Genomic DNA, 19,349 nt, shown 5'->3' on the forward strand with positions numbered 1-19,349 from the left:
TCCGAAATATCTTTGTTTTCGACTCATAACAAACATAGTTTGCAAAAATACGGCGTCTACTCCGTTTCGAATTCGAAAATTTTAGAACCGACTCTGGAAAGTATAGGTCCGACCATTATTATTCGTAGTCGTCCGGAATTGTCCGGAGTTGTCTGGAGTTGGAGTCATCCGAATTCTTCGTCGGGCAGAGTCGTCTGGAGTCGTCCAGAGACGAAGTCGTACGAGATCGGAGTCATCCTGAGTCGGTGTCAACCAGAATCAGATTCGTCCGGAGTTGGAATCGACCGGAATTTACGGGAGTCGCAGTAAGCCGATGTCAATCAGTCTCAGAAGGTCGGTCCAAGGATGCTGTCGCAAATCATTATTGTCGTCGTTAAGCGCTATTCTTAGCAACAAAGTTCTATTTACCAAGCGCATACGAAAAGCGAAAGACAAAAAATCGAAAGGAACTGAAATGTAGTTCCGCGGCTCTGGTCAATTTCAGTCGTCTCCGGCCATTGATGCAGCGAGTTCGGGTTGGGTCGGGTTCAATACCTGACGAGTAGGTTCAATCCATGCTAAACTTATCCATGCTATATGTTTCCATAGCTTTCCATAGGGACAGTTAAGTCTCTCTAAGGTGAATCCTCAAGGGACCTGCAGTACAGAGAACTATTTAACTTAGGATAAATAAATCAGCTCATTGCTCTGAATGTATTGCTCTGGAGTATTCGAGACAGCACCTATGGGTATGATATGGCCTACTTTGACCACCACGTAAAATCTGGTTTGAATTGCCATCCTATTTTCACCATCGAGAATTTAGGCAGTCTCATCGTATATGATATCATATCGCATAAATGATATTCACCCCCTGGTAACAACACCTAACATTCACCTTGCAGAGTCGAAAATGTTCTTATTAAAAAAATAATCCACATTGAAGAGACTAGATGTTAGATATATTTCACTGTATTTCCATTCTCTACTAGCAAATGCAATTCAAATGTTTAAAGCTCGAAAATGCTTTTCTTACTACGACATATTTATTATAAACAAATAAAAACCTCTACACGAACGGTGCGCAATGGGGTTCACTACACCGTACGAAACTATCCCGACAAAAAAAAGTATATCGAGCTCTTGCGCGTAAAAAAAAACATTCTCGAATTCAAATGGATGAAGTGCCTGCCTTCAGCTGCTCCCCCATTACTAAACCCTAAAACAAAGAAACAAAACCGTACTCCGGGGACCGTTTGTTTTACACCTTTTCCGCAATCTTGATCGCGGTGCGGCATCCGAACTTGATCACATCCGTGAGGGCGCGGTAGAACGGGGCCTGTTCCGCCCCGTGCTCCAGCCCGGTGTCGTGATGTTCCTGCTCCTCGTCCCGGAAGCGCTGGATCTTGTCGAGCAGCTCCTTGTCGGTGAAGGTCGGGTCGTCCATCAGCTTGCGCAGCTGGTCGTTGTAGTGCTCGACAATTACGGACTCGACCGCGACCGTGCACGCCATGGCGGCCTTCTCGCCGAGCAGCGCGGTACCGGCGCCGAGCGCAAAGCCGGCCACATTCCAGAACGGCAGCAGGGCGGTCGGGCGCACCCGGTACTTGTTGATCAGCCGGTCGAACTCTTCTTTGTGCGCCTTCTCCTGCTCCCACATGTGCTGGATCGTTTTGCCCGCCTTGGTGTGTCCTGCCAATGCGGAGAGAGGGTTCGATAAATGCTCCTTCGAATGTGGCATGCGTGTGTGTGTGTGTGTGTGTGTGTGTGTGTCTTGTTTCAATTAAGCCACTTACCAAGGATGGCCATCTGCCCGCGGTAGATTTGGTTCGCTCCCAGCTCACCGGCATGGTCCACACGGATCACGCTGTCGACCAGCTTCGAGCAGCGCTGGGCCATCAGTTCGCGGCCGGTATGAACGCCTCGCGTGATTTGCAACATGTCTGTGAATGCTGTGAAACGAGCCGGAAAAACACATTGCGTAATGTTTATCACACATCATCATCATAACTATATTAAGGGGCCCTTTTTGCATTTAAACAACCATTACCTTGCTGCTGCTGCTGTGTATATTACCACCACCAACGCTGGAGAGAGTGCACCAGGGAAAAGCACTCGTTTTCAGGGCCGCGCCGGTTCGCAGCTGAATGTAGTGGAAAATTCCAGACCTTTTGCTGCTCCGAGTACGGAAAAGCTGCTTCACAAACACGGAATCGGAACCACTTCAGGGGTACAGCCGCGTCGTTTTTATTCAGGGGGTTTCTATGCACAGAGCCGCCTGCGAGCGTCCGTGTGAGGAGACGAATTTCATAACAACAACAAATAGCAGCTGTCACGCGCTGTCACCGTGCGTCAGCTGTTGGCGGTTACCTGCCGTGCGGCACGGGATGCTATAAAATACGATATACAAACGCGTTTTCTGGAAAGCATTTCCGCGCAGGACACATTTGCCCACGTTTTTACATTGTGAGATTGTGACCAGTAGAGTAGAAACGTCTTTTGGAAGAAATTTGAATGGATCGACGAGGTACATTTTAACTAGGAAAAAAAATTAGATTCGCTCTAGTTTAATTTTGTTCAATAAAAACAAGGGCAACAAAAAATATACAATTTTGAAGAAAAAATGTTTAAAATGTTTAATTCTATACCAGTGCAATATTGTTCTTCTTTTGGCTCAACAACCGTTGTCAATATTGTTATGAACATAATATTAACTTATAATTTTCATACAATTTAAAAAAAGACATAAACCAAACATTAAAAACCTCCACGAAAGACCGGCTATCATAGCAAGCCAGGACAAATCACCGTTTCTCGGCGTAGAACTAATTTCGCATCAATCGGCTACCTAGTTTAATGGATTTCAGATAAAACGATCTGAAATCCATCAAAAGTAGTCTTTTATTTTATTCGCAATTAGATTGATTTAAAAAAATTATGCATGCTTCAATTTATGACTCTAGAGGTGGCACTTCCTTCAGAGGACTGTATAAATCACCTTGCAGTAGAAAGCTCAGCCTCCAGCAGTCTGGGTGCTAGAATGAGGTCACGAACATCAGACTGGTTTGACTAAAAGAACTTGAGCCTCTGGTAGAATGCTCCAAGCTAGAACGAGAGCCAACGTGGCGCAGTATTCCATGGTTGGCAGGAATAGGCATCTTTCGGACTTCAGAAGGAAAAAGAGAGCACAGGAACATCACTGGTCTGGTGACACCCAAAAGCTCAATGAGCTTATTAACCGGGAACGTAGATCCAGTGGGCCTGCCATAGACATGTGCCGGGATAGGGATGGTAGATTGCTCACCAGCTCTGGCAAGGTGGTTTAAAGGTGGAGACAGCACTTCGAGAGAGCACCTAAATGGGGACTTCATGAATAGGAGCGTAGATGCGGCAGTACCACTCGGGACACCAGGGCATGATGAAGATTTCCCGGTTCCATCTCTTTACGAAGTCGTGCAAAATCTTATCTCAACTTCCAACGGTTGCTGCCCCTGGCCGAAAACTTTGTAGGGGAGTATCAAGCCGGCCATGAAGGGACGCTGTTCAGCTGTTTTGCAGATCTTGCAGAAATGCCGTGAGTACAATTGCAGAACACATCACGTCTTCATTGACTTCAAGGCGGCCTATGACAGCCACCGTATACCTTAGATCCCAAGTCACATGTGACTTTGACACATCCTTGGAATTCAGAGACGCAGGAAAATCGCACCTACTGTAGTCTACGTAAGTGGCTGCGATCTGGTCGAGTCTCCAGACGAACAAAACTGACGCTCTACCGGACTCTAATAAGGCCCGTTGTGCTCTACGGACATGAGACATGGACCTTCCTGGAAGGCGATCTCCGGTCGATTGATGTATTTGAACGCAATGTGCTATGGAATGATGAGCTGTACGAGCTGCTAGGTGATCCCTCGATAGCGAGGAGGCTTGCTGGCTATCCAGAAAAGGAGGTCTTCGAAAGGGACCCAACAGGCACACAGAGGAGAGGGACGCAGCGAGTACGATGGCTTGACCAGGTCGAGGGAGACTTGCAGAGGATCGATGTCTCGAGTAGGAGATCTGCAGCACAAGACCGGGTGTTATGGCGCAACATTAAAGCTTTATATATGCTTCAAATTTTCTATAATACAAAAGAAAACGGCGCCTAGCATGTCGAATGGTTAGAAACTCTCTCCCCCATTCAAAACACGTGGTTATAATTTCTCAATTTATTCACTCCAAAACAAGAGCCTTACGCAGGACAACAGTTGAAGCGACCGTGCGTGCGTCAGTACGAAGGCGAGTGAAAAGTGGTCCAGCTTCCAGCAAACGTGTCTCCCCATCCATGTTGTGTGTTTACACTGCAGTTAAATTATATATTGCAATTAAATAGTTCCAAGCAATACCATCATTCTCCTTCCACGAAATTACAGGAACAAAGCCAAACAAAGGTGATGCATAAAAAAAGTAAAGCCGGGAACAATAAGATGGATGGCGCTAACTCAAGCCGTAAATTCCTTCAGTTCAGCTTAATCATCTTTCGTTATTCTTCTTCAGTTACAATTGCTATATCGTACACCTCCGTAACACGTGCTCTGGCGGGGAAAGCCGCGATTCCCAGTGTATTATTGATTGTTTGAAAGCACGTGCACGCTGCGGACCCATTTTCCTTCGCTGGTCTCAGATTGAGTCTACAATAATTGTCTGTTCGTGCGGGTGTGTGTGTGTGTTGTCTCATTAATCCTGTTTAGACAGTGCGTTTGGTTATCAGATTCTGCCTCATTATTACAATTAGTGGCCCCTTCTATAATTTAAACCAGAATTGCCGATATTGCAGCCTATCAGTGGAATTGTGACAGTTCGTGTAGAAACCACGAGACATTTAAAAATCGTTTGCTTTTCGATTCTTCTCTGTTGGAAATGGGTATTAATAAATTAAAAACTATCTGATCAGAAAGTTTTAACCTTTCTTGACCAAATATGTATGCTTCTGGCAAAACAAAATCAATCATTCATGAGCTGATCGAGCCTGCGACATCGGCTCGGCGTTTGTCTATATTTGTTTCAGGCTGAATTAATCCAGGTTTGGCGTTCGGTTTTGTATTGAGTGTTGACGTGTGGGTTCTTGCCCAGAATAGACCGTCCCCCGGTAGCAAGGACTGACATGAGTTCAGTCACCAAGCGTCCAGAAAAAAAGTTGGCTAGAATCGTAAAGCCCCCCTCTCCAGTATTCGTAAGCTAACCATATCACCTCCACCAGCAGCAAATTCGCACACGTTTCGCTCCTCTTCGCAAACATAAAATTCATATTCCCTAATCCGCAATCACCCCTGCTCCTCTGTGCCTACGCTTCTCTCACATATTGCAACGACTTTCTGCGCGCCCTCAGATAGCGACGCGTCCGGTCTGTGATCACAACAACAGCAACAAAAACAAAAAAAGAACCCCCAAGCTAATCCACCTCGCCGTGCATGGTCGTGCCCTCCTCGAGCTCGTCCTCCTCCAGGTCGATGAAGAACTGCTGCAGCAGATCGCTGAACATGAAGTTGCGCTGCTCGTACCGGCTGCCGTCGAAGAACTTGACGCCAATCTTCTGCAGATACTTCTCGTAGGACGGGTCGCGATCGAGCGACGGTTTGTACAGCTCGCACAGCGCCCGGAACGTGGCGTACATGCGATTGTTCTGCTCGACCAGCGCCAGCAGGAAGTGGAGAAAGTTGAGCAGCGGCATCGCGAACGGCGGCTCCGTGCAGGCGATGCTGGCGTGAAACTTGCAGTAGGTGGCGAACGTGCTCGCGGCCGTTGCCGGCTCCTTCAGGGCGAGCTGCTGCAGCACGGTATGCGCGACGAACAGGTCCACCTCGCCGGGGAATCCCTTGGCGCAGCTGATCTCGATCAGCAGGAAGCCGCAGCTGACGCCGTCCTTGGCGAGCGCGAAGTGGCGCCGGGCCAGCGTCAGGTCCCCTTCGCGGTACAGGATCTGGGCGAACAGCTTGTGCATCAGCGGGTGGCCCGTCGGGGACGACACGAGCGAGCCGCTCCACTTCATGGCCCGGTCCTGGAGCGTTTGCATTGGAGGATCGTTAGAAAGGCACGCATTTAGACAAAGGGAAGTGGCCGGAATGGGGGAGAAGGTACTGGGTATACTCACAAGCAACGCTTCCCGATCGACGACGGTCGGCTTGATCTTGCTGACCAGCTCCGCCAGCCGCTTGATCCACTGCTCGGGCGTCTCGACCGTGCTGCCCGCCTTCTCGAGCGTTTGTATGATCAGCAGCCCGAGATCGGCCCCGCTGCTGTACTGTTCGTGCTCCAGCATCGTCAGCGCACCGTCGTACAGCAGCTCCAGCACGTCCGCGTACTTCCCCTGGGACACGTACCGGAAGTAGAGCGTGCGGTACATCTGATGCGCCTCGTAGAAGTTCTTCGACTCGACCGAGGCGCGCAGCTTGCCCAGCACCCGCGACACTCCCCGGGACGACGAGCCCGGTTTGCCCGGGTGCGATTTCTCCTGCGTTTCCTGGAGAAATGAGTGGGGAGGGGGAGCGGTTATTGTAGCGCGATCTGTTTGGCTCGTTGCGCGGTGCGAAATATTTACCTCCATCAACAGAGTTACACCATAAAGTTACCTAAATATTATACACAATTTCTAGCAAACTTCTAGTGCGGCCGCACTACCTTGCAAATCGTTCAGCGAGAGAAATATCTGTGGACACTTTGTCAAATCGTCAGCAATAACAAAGCAGCGGCAAGGTCAGCTCATGCAGCCCGTCTGACAGCACTGTCATCGGTTGACGTTTGACGCTACGACAGCGCAATGCTCGGGGTTTTTTTCATTGAGAAACGATTGCAGCTTTAAATGTTAATAAAACATCATGATTTACGCTTAGCATGGTGTCAATCAACAGTTCAGGAAATCACTATAAAATTTATTCTGAATTTTCTACGCTATTTTCTACGCTGAATTCCTACGCTGCACACTTACTTCCGAGTATGGGTTGTCGACTGTAACTGGAATTGCATCGAATACATACCCAAAACCAGGTCCAAATATCGTTCCAAATCCGGAACAGTTTCAAGTATAATTGTTGAAAATAAATGAGATTGGGAGGTGTTTCTACATCAGTATGAGTTCATGATCGGTTCCAGGACCGGTATAGGTTCAGCATCAGTTCCAGGTCTTTTATCCAGGTCTACTTTCAGTTCCATGACTGATATGAATTCGTGCGTAGTTTCAGGATCGGTATGGGTTCATTTTTAGTTCCATGTTCGGTATGGATTCAGTATAAGTGTCCGGACTGGTGTACGGTAATGATAGGTTCGAGGAACGGTATGGGTTCATGATAGGTTCCAGAATCAGTGTGAGTTCATGTTAGATTCTAGGGCCGGTATGGGTTCATGATAGGTTCCAGGACCGGTATGGGTTCATGATAGGTTCCAGAATTTGTATGGGTTCATGATAGGTTCCAGAACCAGTGTGAGTTCATGTTAGATTCTAGGACCGGTATGGGTTCATGATAGGTTCCAGAACCAGCATCAGTTCATGATAGGTTCGAGGAACGGTATGGGTTCATGAAAGTTTCCAGAACCAGCATCGGTTCATGATAGGTTCGAGGAACGGTATGGGTTCATGATAGATTTCAGAATCAGTGTGAGTTCATGTTAGATTCTAGGGCCGGTATGGGTTCATGATAGGTTCCAGGACCGGTATGGGTTCATGATAGGTTCCAGAATTTGTATGGGTTCATGATAGGTTCCAGAACCAGTGTGAGTTCATGTTAGATTCTAGGACCGGTATGGGTTCATGATAGGTTCCAGAACCAGCATCGGTTCATGATAGGTTCGAGGAACGGTATGGGTTCATGATAGATTTCAGAATCAGTGTGAGTTCATGTTAGATTCTAGGGCCGGTATGGGTTCATGATAGGTTCCAGGACCGGTATGGGTTCATGATAGGTTCCGGAATTTGTATGGGTTCATGATAGGTTCCAGAACCAGTGTGAGTTCATGTTAGATTCTAGGACCGGTATGGGTTCATGATAGGTTCCAGAACCAGCATCGGTTCATGATAGGTTCGAGGAACGGTATGGGTTCATGAAAGGTTCCAGAACCAGCATCGGTTCATGATAGGTTCGAGGAACGGTATGGGTTCATGATAGATTTCAGAATCAGTGTGAGTTCATGTTAGATTCTAGGGCCGGTATGGGTTCATGATAGGTTCCAGGACCGGTATGGGTTCATGATAGGTTCCAGAATTTGTATGGGTTCATGATAGGTTCCAGAATCAGTGTGAGTTCATGTTAGATTCAAGGCCCGTATGGGTTCATGATAGGTTCCAGGACCGGTATGGGTTCATGATAGGTTGGAGGACCGGTATGGGTTCATGATAGGTTCCAGAATCAGTATGAGTTCATGTTAGATTCTAGGGCCGGTATGGGTTCATGATAGGTTCCAGGACCGGTATGGGTTCATGATAGGTTCGAGAATTTGTATGGGTTCATGATAGGTTCCAGAACCAGTGTGAGTTCATGTTAGACTCTAGGACCGGTATGGGTTCATGATAGGTTCCAGAACCAGCATCGGTTCATGATAGGTTCGAGGAACGGTATGGGTTCATGAAAGGTTCCAGAACCAGCATCGGTTCATGATAAGTTCGAGGAACGGTATGGGTTCATGAAAGGTTCCAGAACCAGCATCGGTTCATGATAGGTTCGAGAAACGGTATGGGTTCATGATAGATTCCAGAATCAATGTGAGTTCATGTTAGATTCTAGGGCCGGTATGGGTTCATGAAAGGTTCCAGGACCGGTATGGGTTCATGATAGGCTCCAGCAACGGTATGGGTTTGTGATAGTTTCCAGAACCAGTATGGTTTCATTATAGGTTACAGGACCAGCATCGGTTCATGATAGGTTACAAGACAGGTATATGATCAATTCGAGGACCGGTATGATCAGTATCGGTTCCTGGACTTGTATAGGTTCAATGCTAAAGGCATTAGGTCTATGCAGTTCTTGAACCAGAAAAGGTGATGTAAAAGGTGACCGAAAATTGTAGAATGCATCCGTCCACTCTGGATCACGGGGCAATATGAGGAGTAGCCGGTCTTTTATTCGCTCTACGTGTGGTTGTCTTCATGGATGTTGAAACTTTGTACTCATGAATAAACCACATTTTATCTGTTGGCGACACTGTTGGTTTACTGTAACGGAAATATTTTCTCTCTTTCAATGCAGCATCCGCGTAAATGAAATATTTCCTCGAGCGGCTAATTGTGTTACGATACAGCTTATCGATCCATTGAAAACGCTGACGCGTTCGGTCGGATTATGTTTTTATTTCTAAAAAAAAACAATTTGCACAATCTTTGCAGCGACAATATCAAAAGAAGTGTCTCAGATTACGCCTTACTAGATCTTAGTTAATGTTAGTTGCATACGGGTTAGCTTCGAAAGAGAGACAGCTTAATAAATAGACGAGACGTTGTGCCCAGCTGGGAGACAGTCGCCAGTACAACCCGCCCACCGCGGAGGATGATCGGCCGTCCTGCTCCCTTTCGCTCATATCACTCTGGCAAAGCGTGCAAAAAGGCGCACACACACACGCACACCCACTCCGTTGGAATGCCCAAAACCCTACATCCGGATCGTCCCGGGGGGGAGGGGTCCCTTACAACTCATCGTCCAGGGAAAACTCTTCCGGCGGAAAGTCGCCCACCTCGACCGCCTTCGGTGCGACGAAGCTGCCGTACTTGGGACCGCAGTCGAAGTATCGCTTCCCGTTCATCGTGCCATCGTTCACGCCGAGCGGCTCGTCGAACTTGACGCCAAAGAACAGGCCCGGCTTCCCGTCCAGCGGGCCCTTGTACATGACCGTGCCGAGCCGAACGGGATTGTTCTTCGCCGTCACCCGGCACCGGGCCCCGATCGCCGTCCCGTCCACCTTCTGGCGGTCTTCCTCCTCCTGGCGCTTGCGCTCCTCCTCCTGCTTCGCCATCTCCTCCGCGTTGTACTTGCCGAGCTTGTTCTTCTTCAGGAAGCTGCGCAGGCTGTCCTCCTTCTTGTCGTACTCCTCCAGCGACAGCTCGAACTTGGGCACGTTCTCCTGCAGGCACGGGAACTGGTCGATCACGTGCACCCGCATGCCGTCCTCGATCGGGTAGCTGCCGAGCGGCTGGCTGTCCCCGTCCAGCCGGCACACCAGCCGCTCCCCGCTGTACAGCTCGAGCCGCATCGTGCCCGCACTGCCACCGGTGATGGGTTCCAGCTTCGCCTGCAAGGAAAGGGGAGATTTGGTGACGAGATTTTGTTGGGTAGGCAAAATGCCCGTGCGTGGGTGCAGCTGGGCACTCCAAGATTAATGTGGGGGAGGGGGTGGAGCACTCTTTATTCGGTTGCACCGCATGACTCACCTTAAACTCGTAAATCTTTAACGAGCGGCTGTACTTCCGTTCGAACGAAATGGTATCATTCTGTGAGTTGGAAATGTTGATCGTGACCGTATCGGGGACCTCCACACTGATCATCGGTGACATGGTGAGATTGCGTTTCTTTCGCGTTTTTCCGCACAGCTGTGAACCGGTCCCGTTCCGTGATCTTCTTCGGGGCGAACTTTTATTTTGCTTTCGAGCGCTCGGGAGTTTTTCCTTTATTTTTCTTCCCCACTGTTTTATGGCAGTACGAGACGACGACCACACGAAACATCGGTTTGACGCTTTGACGTGAGCTGTCGGGCGGAGTCGAGCAGTAAAATCGAGCACTTTTCAAATGCACATCGTTTGTCGGTTATTTGTTGTGATGGTTTGTAGTTTTTTGAAATAATTTACAAAAATAATCAATTTATTCTCTTTCAATCATTTAAATATGTGCCTTCATACTCTAAAACGTTTTTTTGAAGTTACTAGAAACTATCAAATTAATATATCTTGCAGAAATGAGACTTTGAGCTAATACTTACGCAGCCACTTTGTACAAATTTGGTCCTATTCCAAACTGCCAGCCACACGTGTAGCTTAACCGATGTTATTTGTTTCTCTCAGTTTCTAGAAATTAAATTCACTTGCTATTTGTATGTTGTATGAGTGTACACCGACCAAATCTTTACTCTGCGGCAGATTCTCCAGAAGTGCCGAGAGCACCAGACCCAGACTTCAAGGCGGTCTACAATATCATATACCGGAATGTGCTATGGAATATCATGCAGCGGTACCACTTTCCTGGGGCTGTTAGAGGCCACCATCTGCAACGCAACGAGGTGCAGTGCAAGGTGAGAGTATCGAACTTGACGCCAGAATCGTCCGAATCTCACATCAAGCCTTTGGCAAGGTATCGTACTCTCCTGTCTGCTCTTCAACATCGCCCTGGAAGGTGTCATTCGAAGTGTGGGGCTAGACAACGACATTCGTGGCACGATCCCTTACGCGAAGATGAAGTACCTGCTCGCCGTATACTCAGTCCATCTGGGAAGTAGTGTATTAGTTGACGGCGATAATCTCGAGGTGGTAGAAGATTTCTCCTATCTTAGGACGGTCGTTACTTCGGACAACGATCTCAGCAGCGAAATCCGGAGGCGCATTGTGCAGGAGAATTAACGAGAAATTGCTGAGATCCAAAAGACTTCGAGCCCGCACGAAATGTGAGATATATCGCACATTGATTCGCCCGGAGATCCTCTATGGACACGAGTCTTGGACCATTCGAACGAAGGATGCAAACGCTCTGGTCGTGTTTGAGCGACGAATCCTCCGGACCATCTTTGGCGGTCTGTTCGATCATGGAGCGTGGGGGGGAAGGATGAACCACGAGCTTGATGAGCTGTACCGCGAACCGAGCATCTTGACGGTGGCGAAGTCTGGCAGGATACGATGGCTGGGGTATGTCATGAAGATGCCGGATGACTTAACCTCCACTAAGAAGATCGACAGCAATCGGCATAAGGCGCCAGGGGAGCACAGCGAACTCGATGGCTGGATCAGGTGAAGCTAGACTTTGTCGAGATCGGATGTCTACATGTATGGAAAGCTGCAGCCCTGGACCGAGCATCCTGTAGAATGATTGTTTACCGGGCCATGTCACATCGACGTGCTCTGTCGTGACCAGGCCAAGAAGAGATAAACAAAGAGATGTGTCTACACCATAGCCGTGTTTTAATGTGGATTTATTTGAAGTTTTTGAATTGTTTAAACATGTTTTTCATTATCATTTATTTCAATACCCCTACTGGGCGTTTCGGCTACCCGTGTAGTGACAGGGTAAAGATAGGTCCATGTTTCATCCATGTTTTTTAAACACCAACGACGCTTTTCTCTCTTTAACAAATATTTCTTAAAATTGATGCTGAGACAGCTGATACTAGTAGGATTCATATCTCCGGCCATTTCAAACTTTAAATCTAGCTTTAAGTTTAGCTTTAAATCATTCTTCATGAATAAATTGTCTTAGAGACGAGTTTGAGCATCGAGTAGAGCTGTGCAATGGTTGCTAGATGTCCACATAACTCACGAGTAACAATTTTCGATAACAGATTCTCCATGGCAGTATCAAAGTAAGGAGTGACGCTCTGAGCTCCCGTCGCCGGGATACACTCAGTTCAATTAGTTTAAGACCACCTTTAAAGTTCGACTACAGTTAAATAAGCGATTCTTGGTCTTTTGAACTCTTCTTGTTATTTTAAATTTTAACAAAAACTACATAATTTATTATAAAGACGGGTGAGAGTTAAATTACAGTACATCATTCAAAATTGGTCCAAAAACAAGACTAATTTTTTAAGCAAAATACTCTATACATTTTATTATCTTTATTGTAGTTTCTTTTCCTGGATGAATCATACGCTCTTAAAAAAAGCAAAAGACTCTGAAAGACCATGTGATATTCTAGTCAACTGTAGGGTGGAAAACCACACACGTACGAATCACTGCGTCCGTTAACCCGCATCTCACTGGGTTCGCTGTTCCGAGTCGACAGTGTATCAGTGAGCTCCAAATTAATCCCTTCCGGTAGGAGCAATTGAACCCCAAAACCCTCGACACTGGTCTGTCGTCTGGTCGCTCGCTCTGGCTAATCATCGCGCGATTCATTCCGCTGGCCAACCGTTGACGACCGGACGTTCGGCACGTTGGTTGGTGCGCAATCAGTTCCGTTCCGGCTCGGGTGTGAGGTGAGCGTCGTAGAAGGTTCGCGCAATGGAAGAGATCAAAAAGGCACTGGCCGAGGCGGATCCGTTCGCCAGCTGGTGGCCATTCATCGTGGCCGGCATCGTGTTCGTGATCGGCACTGTCAGGTGAGTCAGCTCGGCGTTCGGGGCCCAACCACACCCGCTGCTACAATCAACCCTCCCCCACCCATCTGCAGGACGTACATGGGCGGACAGCCCTGCCCGAACGGAAACACCATCCCGGGCCGGGTGATCGTGGTCACCGGTGCGACCGGGGGCATCGGGCGCGAGGTGTGCCGTGAGCTGGCCCGCCGACAGGCGCGCTGTTTGATCCTGGCGTGCCGTACCGTGGAGCAGGGCGACGCTCTGAAGGAGCAGCTGCGCCGTGAAGCTCCGGACTGTGTGTGCGAGGTGTCCGTGGTCGATCTGCGTTCGTTCGACAGCGTGCGCCGGTTCGTGCGCCAGCTGCAGGCGCAGCATCCGGCGGTGGACGCACTGGTGAACTGTGCCGGCGTGATCTTCCAGCCCGGCGGACGCACGGCCGACGGCTACGAGCAGCACCTGCAGTGCAATTATCTGTCCCACTTCCTGCTGACGCAGCTGCTGCGGCCCCAGCTGGCCCGGTCGGCGCACGGCGGACGGATCGTGAACGTGTCCGCCCACGGGTACACGGCGGCCAAGATTGCCGACCGCGACGATCCGCTCAATCTGTGCCAACCGGCCCAAAGTGGACGGGACGCGTTCGCGCACTCGAAGCTGGCCATCGTGCTGGCCAGCAGAGCGCTGGCAGGGAGGCTTACTGCGGAGGGGTGCAGCACCACCGTTAACTGCTGCTCGCCGGGGTTGGTTCGCGGCACGGGTCATCTGCGCCACTCGCCGATCATGAAGGCACTGTTCGCGAAGGTGCTCACCTTCCCGTGGATGTGGCTGTTCATGAAGAGTCCGGCCCAGGGCGCCCACACGATCGTGCGGCTCGTGACGGATCCGGCACTGGCCGGCTGTACGGGGGACTTTTTCAAGTAAGTGTTGGCGATGGTGGATGAGCACGACGAACCTGTATGTGTGTGTGTAACGCTTTACATCCTTCTCGAATAGCGACTGTGAACGGGTGGAGGTGTCCGAGTTGGCCAGAGACGACGAACTGGCCGACCGTCTGTACCGGGCCTCCCTCAGTGCGGTCGGTTTAACCGAGGACGCGGCCGGGGGAACCGTACGACCGAAGAAAGAGTAGCGTCATGGATGAACATGAACTTTGGAGATGGTACTTTGTATGCCGGTACTGGTAAATTAAACGATTTTAGTGAACACATCAGGTGGAAATGATGCTTTTGCTTAGTCTGTGTGTTAATTTTACGGTTTTCGAATCAAATTTCATTTAAACTATTTATCTTTGGTCAGGGTTTGTGTTAATCTTTTGCGTCCCGATAAGCCGCAAAGTGAGGAATTCGGAAGGAAAAGGTAAGCAGCTCATTTAATATGTCATGTATTGCATACCTTCAGGCGCTTAGCAAGTTCGAAACGGAGTAGTATTTACTTAGAGACTATCCATAGTATTTCGAACCAATCAGGACAGGAGTAATGTAACCTTTCCTGCGTTACGAACATGTTGTTACATCATTCTAAAAATAAATTAACATTTTCATGAAATTAGATGCTTGGAAAATTAGCTTGGTAGTCATATATTCCTTTTATTTTGTAACATTAGGGAGTCTTTGATATGGCTAAGAAGATTAGTAATTGGTCAGTAAACTCCTCCTGGTATTAGTTTCATATTAAACGATTCTTCGTATTAAATCTCTCCCTTAAATGGGCGATAATGTGTTCTATATGCCATTTTAAATGTAAGTGTATCCGCTGTTTAGTTCTGTTCATTTTCATGTAATATTTACAAGCAAAAGAAGATTTTTTAAATAAAAAAAGTATTTGTCAGCACGTCATACTTGGGTCCCAGCATGCAGGTAGAGTCAACATGTAGGCAAATACGCGTTCAACAGATTCACTGGCGTCGTCGAGCAGAATGCAGCCGCTGATTAAATGCGTATAGAGAAAAACGTCACACCGTTCACCGTTTACTCGTCAATAAAGTTGTTAACTGGAGCGGAAATATTTAAAGGACTAAGCCTTGCCTTACCGCTTTGAAACAACAAAGATAAATTGACACAGCGCAGCATTGGTCCGCTGTTGCTCGGCTCCGAAAGCATCCACGTGCTGGGCTTTCCTTCCTGCCTGCCGAATCCATATTTAATGCCTTGTTTCTTACCTCGTTTTACCACCGCTGGTCGCATGCCGTTCTGTGTGTACCCCTGCCCGCGGGCGCCGAAGCTACCCGTAGCCAGAGTGTCATCTTACCTGATTACCATGTATCGTTCGGTGTTTTTCGGCCAACTTTTTGCTCCGACCTTCTGGTCGGGTGCGATAAGGATGCGATTAAACTTCTGTGCGGAGAAGGAAGTAAAAATAAACAGGGCATGGGAATGAATCTGCCCAACCTAGCTCAAAACCACTCCAGAAAGAGAGAGAGAGAGAGAGAGAGAGAGACACACCCAGAGCCGAGTGAGTGGGGGAGCAAAGTGTCATAAAAGATAATTTAACACTGGTGCTATTTGCAAGGCAGACTGCAATACGTCACTGCCATGGTTCCGCAAAGGGGGCTTGAAACTAGCGAGGGTCGGACCGGATGAAGTCGGTCGCGGTGTAGTGCCCTACCTGACACGATTGTTTCGCGGTCTTCATTCGAAAGTCACGCCGAATTTTACTTACCAGTGTCTGTGATGTGGGTGGAGGGTGGAGTGTTTTGCTTTCTGGCAAAGCCATTGTCTCAGGCATGGAGCTAGGAACTGTAAGGGATGCTACTGGCTTCCAATTTTATTCGGAACATTGTAACGACACAATGTGCTTTGGGGCATTGGAGTTGGTGATGTGCAGTGGCTGCTTTAATCATAGCTTATTCAAAGTTACTTTTATAAAAATAAGTGAAATATTACTTTTTCCAATTAGTTACTAGTTGCTAGCTAAAAGTCTTGCCAGTTACTTTTAGATGTATTGTAGCAACAGAACACAATTTCAAGGTACATAACCCTACCACCAGCCCGTAGTAGGTGTATGTCTCATATGGACTGTCACCCCTTTAGCAAGGACTGACTATCCGAAACTGACGATGAACTAGGAACTGATCCTGAAACCATTTCGATCCTAGAATTAAGTCAGAAGTTATACCTAGGACTGGTACCTAATTCTGAACTAATATCAGTCCTGATCCTGAACCCTGTACCTGTACTGGAACTTATCCCAAAACCATGTTGATTCTAAAATTGATTCCGAAATCAAACCGGACAAGAAAAGGATCTCGAACTCATACCGGTACTGACTATCGGAAACTGATGATGAACTAGGAACTGATCCTGAAATCATTTCGATAATAGAACTATGTCAGAAGTCATACCCAGGACTGGTACCTAATTTTGAACTAATATCAGTCCTGATCCTGATCCCTGTACCTGTACTGGATCTGATCCCAAAACCATGTTGATTCAAGAACTGCTTCCGAACTCAAACCGGACAAGAAACGGATCTCGAACTCATACCGGTACTGAAACTGATTCGGAATCTAAATCGGCTCTAGAACTATTTTCTTTCCAATGCTAAGTCTGATCTATGTTATTCTTGTTCTACCAGAAATACAAAGTACTTTTATCTTGTATCATAGCTACACGACAAAAGCAAGAAGTTGCCTTGTGCAGCTATTTTTCTAGTTCTTCAAAATTACCCAACTCCTCTTGAAACCTTAAAAACAGGGCCTTGGATGCTGCGACACACATTTCGCACCCAGCTGCTACATTCGAACGGCCATTATGGTCGATAAGGCAGGGGCATCATCCATCCAGCACTGCATACTGTAGCTGCCCGTGCCCGTTTTCCATCAATTGACACGTTTCCTTTCATTACATCGTTCTACAAAGTGGGCTCCATTGGCGAACGCCTTTGCGCAATTGAACGCCCAGACGTACAAGCCAACGGCCCTAGGGCGAGGGCGCTGATAGGCGTGAGAATCATTTAGCGACCAGCGGCCTTGTGCGGCCCTGCCGAAGGGCACCAAATCCACCCATCGGCCGTCCGCGGCGCGGGGTGCGTCCCGATCTGTCACTCAGCTCACGTCCCCGTTGCTGGGCGTTTAATGCTGACGCCTGCGTTTGAAACGATGCGCCCTGCCAAGGGGGTTAGTAAAATTCAACACATTTTTCGGAAAGCAACAGGGAAACACCAGGCCAGGGAGACGGTTTTGATCGGTTTGATTTGGTTTTGATCCATTTAATTAAATTCTTATTTTCATCTATTTTTATAATTTTCCTCATGCGTACCTTCGCTCGCGCAACGCGTTCCGCGTGCTAGGACAAAATTGCGCATAGAATTGTTGATGTCTTTTTGTTTCCTCTTGTTGCGTTTTGGTTGTTTCTGTGTGTTGTGGGTGTGTAGGTGTGTGTGTTTTTTTGTCTAGGTTACTGTATGTTGCTGTGTGGCTTAACGGGGGTAGAAGGACAAAGTGCAAGTGTTACATCATCGTCGGTGCCGAGACCTATACGTGTCTTGTATATGTATGTGTGTGTAGGTGTAAGTATGTATATGTAATATATCTTAGCAAGAAAGAGAGATAGAGAGCGGGGTGTGGTTTACATCGTTGTGAGGGTATTAGAGATGAATAGAATTTAATGAAGTGTTAACACTGGCCGCCTTTCTTTCTTGCTACCATTTTCTACAGGACCTCCACCCCTTTTTCATCACTCTTTCTCTCTCGCTCGCTCTCCTCTCTCTCTATCTTTCTCTTTATTATTCTCTCTTTCGTTTATTTTTTCATCGCCTTTAAAGTTTGGTTGCTAACGTTTTATCTATGGTGATTATCAACTCTTATTATCAACTTTATTTTCTCTTACAAGAGTGTGTGAGCGAGAGAGTGTGTGTGTTTTTATGTGGATGTGTGAATTGTTTTCCTAAGCGACTTTTATGTGTTTTTTTTCCTCGTTACTTTTCATTGTCATTTTTATTTTGCATTCTTCTTTCTTCTCTTGTGTTTTTGACGTTTGTTAATAACTTTGTTTATTCTTTTCGTTCTCTATTTTTCACTTTTCTTTTAATTTTCGTTTTTGAAAGTGCCTTAAGGTATGATATTTCTGTTGTATCCTACGCCTTTAATGATCACCTTCCACTTCTTTCTCTGCCTTTTCTCTCTATTGGTTCCGGCGACAACTACTTGGTTCGCATGTGTTTGGTGCTAAAAACTCGTCAGTGCGATACTGGGAGAATTTGTTGTGTATGTGTGTGTGTGTGTCTGTGCTCACAAGCGCACACATTCTGCCACCTGCCGCTGGTGGGTGGAAGGGAAAAGGAAGTAACATTTGTATATAGATATATATATATTCTGTTCAAAAATCACGGTACGCTCGCCAAACTGAAACTGGAACGGAAAACTGGAAACAAACAGACCGGTGCCCTAACTAAGCAACGAGCATTCGACGAGATTCACTCATTTTTTGCTATCCACATCGTTTTTAGTTTTGTTTTGTCTTGTTTTCGAAATTGGTTTCCTCTCCCCTCCTTTTATGTGGAAATTTTGCTCCACATTAGTGTTTTATTTTGCATCTTGTTTTTTTGTTTTTGTTTTTTTCTCTTCGCTTTATATAGCAACAGAGATTCGCTCGTTTTCGGACCATTTTCTATTATTTTACAAAGTATGTGTAAGGATTATTATGTTAGGAATAGTTTACGAGCTGCTGCTGCTGTTTGCACCGAGCCGCGCAAATGGTAACAGCGATTTGTTCCACTTTGATTTGTTTTTTTTCTCTCTCTTTCTCTTCCGTTTTGCCATGCTACCGGTGCCGGTGTGTATCATTGTTTACAAATGTTTGCATAAAATTAGCACTTAGCTATAGTATTTATTTTTAATATTTTGCAGCGAGCAACTGAAACAATAACCCCTTTCTGTTTTACTTCACTGTTTGATAAATCAAGGGTAGCTAAACGATGACTGTTTTTCTTCTTCCCTACTGCACCTGCATTGCTGCCCGTTTGCTGTGCTCAGCAATTTAATTCATTTTTCCACAAACTCGATTGAAGTTTCCACAACAAAAAGGCGTCGCTTCCATTATGAAATTGGTTCGTTTCGTTTGTTAGCTTCATTTTCCATGCTTGCGTTCCTCTTCGTGGCGGTTTCTTTCCTTTCTTTTTCATCATGCGTCGTTCAT

At 47.1% G+C, this 19,349-nt stretch overlaps 4 protein-coding genes across 4 annotated transcripts; 1 reads left to right on the top strand and 3 right to left on the bottom strand.

Moving 5' to 3' along the window:
* Positions 1 to 919: 919 nt before the first annotated feature.
* Positions 920 to 2,307, bottom strand: LOC121589595 (5-demethoxyubiquinone hydroxylase, mitochondrial). The gene is made up of 3 exons (XM_041908658.1): positions 2,030 to 2,307; positions 1,776 to 1,931; positions 920 to 1,671 (listed from the first exon to the last, which is right to left on the bottom strand). Exons 2-3 carry the CDS (start codon positions 1,918 to 1,920, stop codon positions 1,241 to 1,243), a joined length of 576 nt encoding a protein of 191 aa, XP_041764592.1. The 5' UTR covers positions 1,921 to 1,931; positions 2,030 to 2,307; the 3' UTR covers positions 920 to 1,240.
* A 1,999-nt stretch (positions 2,308 to 4,306) lies between these two features.
* On the bottom strand, positions 4,307 to 6,682 carry LOC121594572 (Golgi to ER traffic protein 4 homolog). The gene is made up of 3 exons (XM_041917986.1): positions 6,557 to 6,682; positions 6,110 to 6,478; positions 4,307 to 6,016 (listed from the first exon to the last, which is right to left on the bottom strand). The coding sequence occupies exons 1-3, from the start codon at positions 6,560 to 6,562 to the stop codon at positions 5,411 to 5,413; spliced, it is 981 nt and encodes a 326-aa protein (XP_041773920.1). The 5' UTR covers positions 6,563 to 6,682; the 3' UTR covers positions 4,307 to 5,410.
* A 2,548-nt stretch (positions 6,683 to 9,230) lies between these two features.
* On the bottom strand, positions 9,231 to 10,636 carry LOC121597357 (tubulin-folding cofactor B). Its single transcript, XM_041923069.1, has 2 exons — positions 10,370 to 10,636; positions 9,231 to 10,230 (listed from the first exon to the last, which is right to left on the bottom strand). Exons 1-2 carry the CDS (start codon positions 10,490 to 10,492, stop codon positions 9,628 to 9,630), a joined length of 726 nt encoding a protein of 241 aa, XP_041779003.1. The 5' UTR covers positions 10,493 to 10,636; the 3' UTR covers positions 9,231 to 9,627.
* Positions 10,637 to 13,134: 2,498 nt separating this feature from the next.
* Positions 13,135 to 15,061, top strand: LOC121598114 (retinol dehydrogenase 12). The gene is made up of 3 exons (XM_041924703.1): positions 13,135 to 13,239; positions 13,311 to 14,132; positions 14,209 to 15,061. Exons 1-3 carry the CDS (start codon positions 13,142 to 13,144, stop codon positions 14,342 to 14,344), a joined length of 1,056 nt encoding a protein of 351 aa, XP_041780637.1. The 5' UTR covers positions 13,135 to 13,141; the 3' UTR covers positions 14,345 to 15,061.
* The last annotated feature ends 4,288 nt before the right edge of the window (positions 15,062 to 19,349 follow it).

The sequence above is a fragment of the Anopheles merus genome, chromosome X (genome assembly GCF_017562075.2).
Source record: "Anopheles merus strain MAF chromosome X, AmerM5.1, whole genome shotgun sequence".
In the NCBI taxonomy this organism is placed as follows: Eukaryota; Metazoa; Arthropoda; class Insecta; order Diptera; family Culicidae; genus Anopheles; species Anopheles merus.

Bases quoted from the DNA above. Each gene is read 5' to 3' on its own strand.
- LOC121589595 (XM_041908658.1), bottom strand. From the start codon at position 1,920: ATGTTGCAAATCACGCGAGGCGTTCATACCGGCCGCGAACTGATGGCC. The intron at 1,672-1,775 runs GTAAGTGGCTTA...CCGCATTGGCAG, and splicing joins CGGGCAGATGGCCATCCTTG to GACACACCAAGGCGGGCAAA.
- LOC121594572 (XM_041917986.1), bottom strand. The intron at 6,017-6,109 runs GTGAGTATACCC...CAAACGCTCCAG, and splicing joins TCGATCGGGAAGCGTTGCTT to GACCGGGCCATGAAGTGGAG.
- LOC121597357 (XM_041923069.1), bottom strand. From the start codon at position 10,492: ATGTCACCGATGATCAGTGTGGAGGTCCCCGATACGGTCACGATCAAC. The intron at 10,231-10,369 runs GTGAGTCATGCG...CTTTCCTTGCAG, and splicing joins TAAAGATTTACGAGTTTAAG to GCGAAGCTGGAACCCATCAC.
- LOC121598114 (XM_041924703.1), top strand. From the start codon at position 13,142: ATGGAAGAGATCAAAAAGGCACTGGCCGAGGCGGATCCGTTCGCCAGC. The intron at 13,240-13,310 runs GTGAGTCAGCTC...ACCCATCTGCAG, and splicing joins TTCGTGATCGGCACTGTCAG to GACGTACATGGGCGGACAGC. The intron at 14,133-14,208 runs GTAAGTGTTGGC...CTTCTCGAATAG, and splicing joins TGTACGGGGGACTTTTTCAA to CGACTGTGAACGGGTGGAGG.